Source organism: Myotis davidii, unplaced genomic scaffold, assembly GCF_000327345.1.
Source record: "Myotis davidii unplaced genomic scaffold, ASM32734v1 scaffold43, whole genome shotgun sequence".
In the NCBI taxonomy this organism is placed as follows: Eukaryota; Metazoa; Chordata; class Mammalia; order Chiroptera; family Vespertilionidae; genus Myotis; species Myotis davidii.
The window spans coordinates 501,718-503,071 of NW_006294590.1; the positions used below are offsets into that span (position 1 = coordinate 501,718).

Sequence of the window (1,354 nt, forward strand, 5' to 3'; positions counted from 1 at the left end):
GCCTTCTACTCGGGGCAGCTGGGCCGGACGCTGCTGGAGGACATCGCCCGGAAAGGTGAGCCCCCCGAGCCCGGCCGAGCCCAGGAAGAGCCAGGCTCTCCACACAGGGTCCCTGCTGCTCATCTTTCTTTCTTTTTTAAAATGTACTTTATTGATTTCAGAGAGGAAGGGAGTGGGGGAGAGAGGGAGAGCCCCACTAGGGATCAAACCCCAAACCCAAGCATGTGGCCTTGACCAGAATCGAACCCGGGACCCTTCCGTCCACAGGCCGGTGCTCTACCCACTGAGCAACACTGGCCAGGGCTAGACACGGGGTCTTGAGGGCAGGCTCTGCCCCGGGCCAGCTGCTCCAGGGGCTGGGAGAGGCTGTGTGTCTTGTCCCGCCCACTGCCCACAGCTGTGGCCCTGCCGCCACGCCCTCAAGGAGCAGGGCCTGGGGGGGAGGGGGGGTTAGGGCCAACAGAGGGGAGTCCCTGGGGGCCATGGTGGGCTCTGGGCCTGGGGCTGGCCACCCTCACAGTGTCCCCCGAGGCCAGCTCTCCTCTCCCACCTTCCCCCCCAACCCTCCCCCAACCTGCCTGCCTCCAGCTCCATCCTGTCCTTCCCCCCAGGGCTCTGGGGCCCAGCCCTGAGGCCACTGACCACACACCCACCCTCCCCGTCTGGGTCTAGCAGGCTGGGCACCGGGGACCAGGGGCGGTCACTCTCGCCTCTTCCCCCACCTGCACCTGCACTTCTCTGCCCCCTGCAGGCAGCCAACTGACCATGCAGGACCTGACCTCCTTCCAGCCCGAGGTGGTGGCCGCCCTGGCCATGCCCCTGGGGGACTACACCCTGTACTCCCCGCCGCCGCCTGCAGGGGGCGCAATTCTCAGCCTCATCCTCAACGTGCTCAAAGGTGAGAGCCCCGCCTCCCGCTCAGGGTCCTGTCCTGCTGGGAACCAGAACCCCACGCCCAGCAGTGGCCTGGGGCAGCTGTGGCCTGGGGTAGCCGTGGCCTGGGGCAGCCGTGGCCGTTCCCAGTTCCCAGCTCAGCCCCCTCATCAGACGCCAGGGCTGTGGGAAATGGGTCAAGAAGGTGAGTTCTTCCCTGGCTGGTGTGGCTCAGTGCCTGTGCCCGCTCCCCATCCCCCACAGGGTTCAACTTCTCTGCGGAGTCGGTGGCCGGGCCTGAAGGGAACGTGACCTTGTACCATCACCTTGTGGAAACATTCAAGTTTGCCGGGGGGCTGAGGTGGCGGCTGTGGGACCCGCGGAGCCACCCGGACGTCCAGGTGAGGTGGCCGCGGCCCGGGCGCAGCGTCAGGGAGGGCGGGCGCTCCAGCTGAGGACCCCGAGGGGCTGGCCGGGCGGT

General features: G+C 67.4%; 1 protein-coding gene across 1 annotated transcript in view; it reads left to right on the top strand.

The window, feature by feature from the left end:
- Positions 1-1,354, top strand: part of GGT5 (gamma-glutamyltransferase 5) — a gene marked incomplete at its 5' end in the record, with an annotated part of 11,112 nt that overhangs the window by 5,799 nt on the left and 3,959 nt on the right. The window contains 3 exons of the mRNA XM_015567215.1: positions 2-55; positions 752-898; positions 1,138-1,279. Of these exons, the coding sequence (XP_015422701.1) occupies positions 2-55; positions 752-898; positions 1,138-1,279 (343 nt within the window). The remainder of the gene's footprint in view (position 1; positions 56-751; positions 899-1,137; positions 1,280-1,354) is intronic.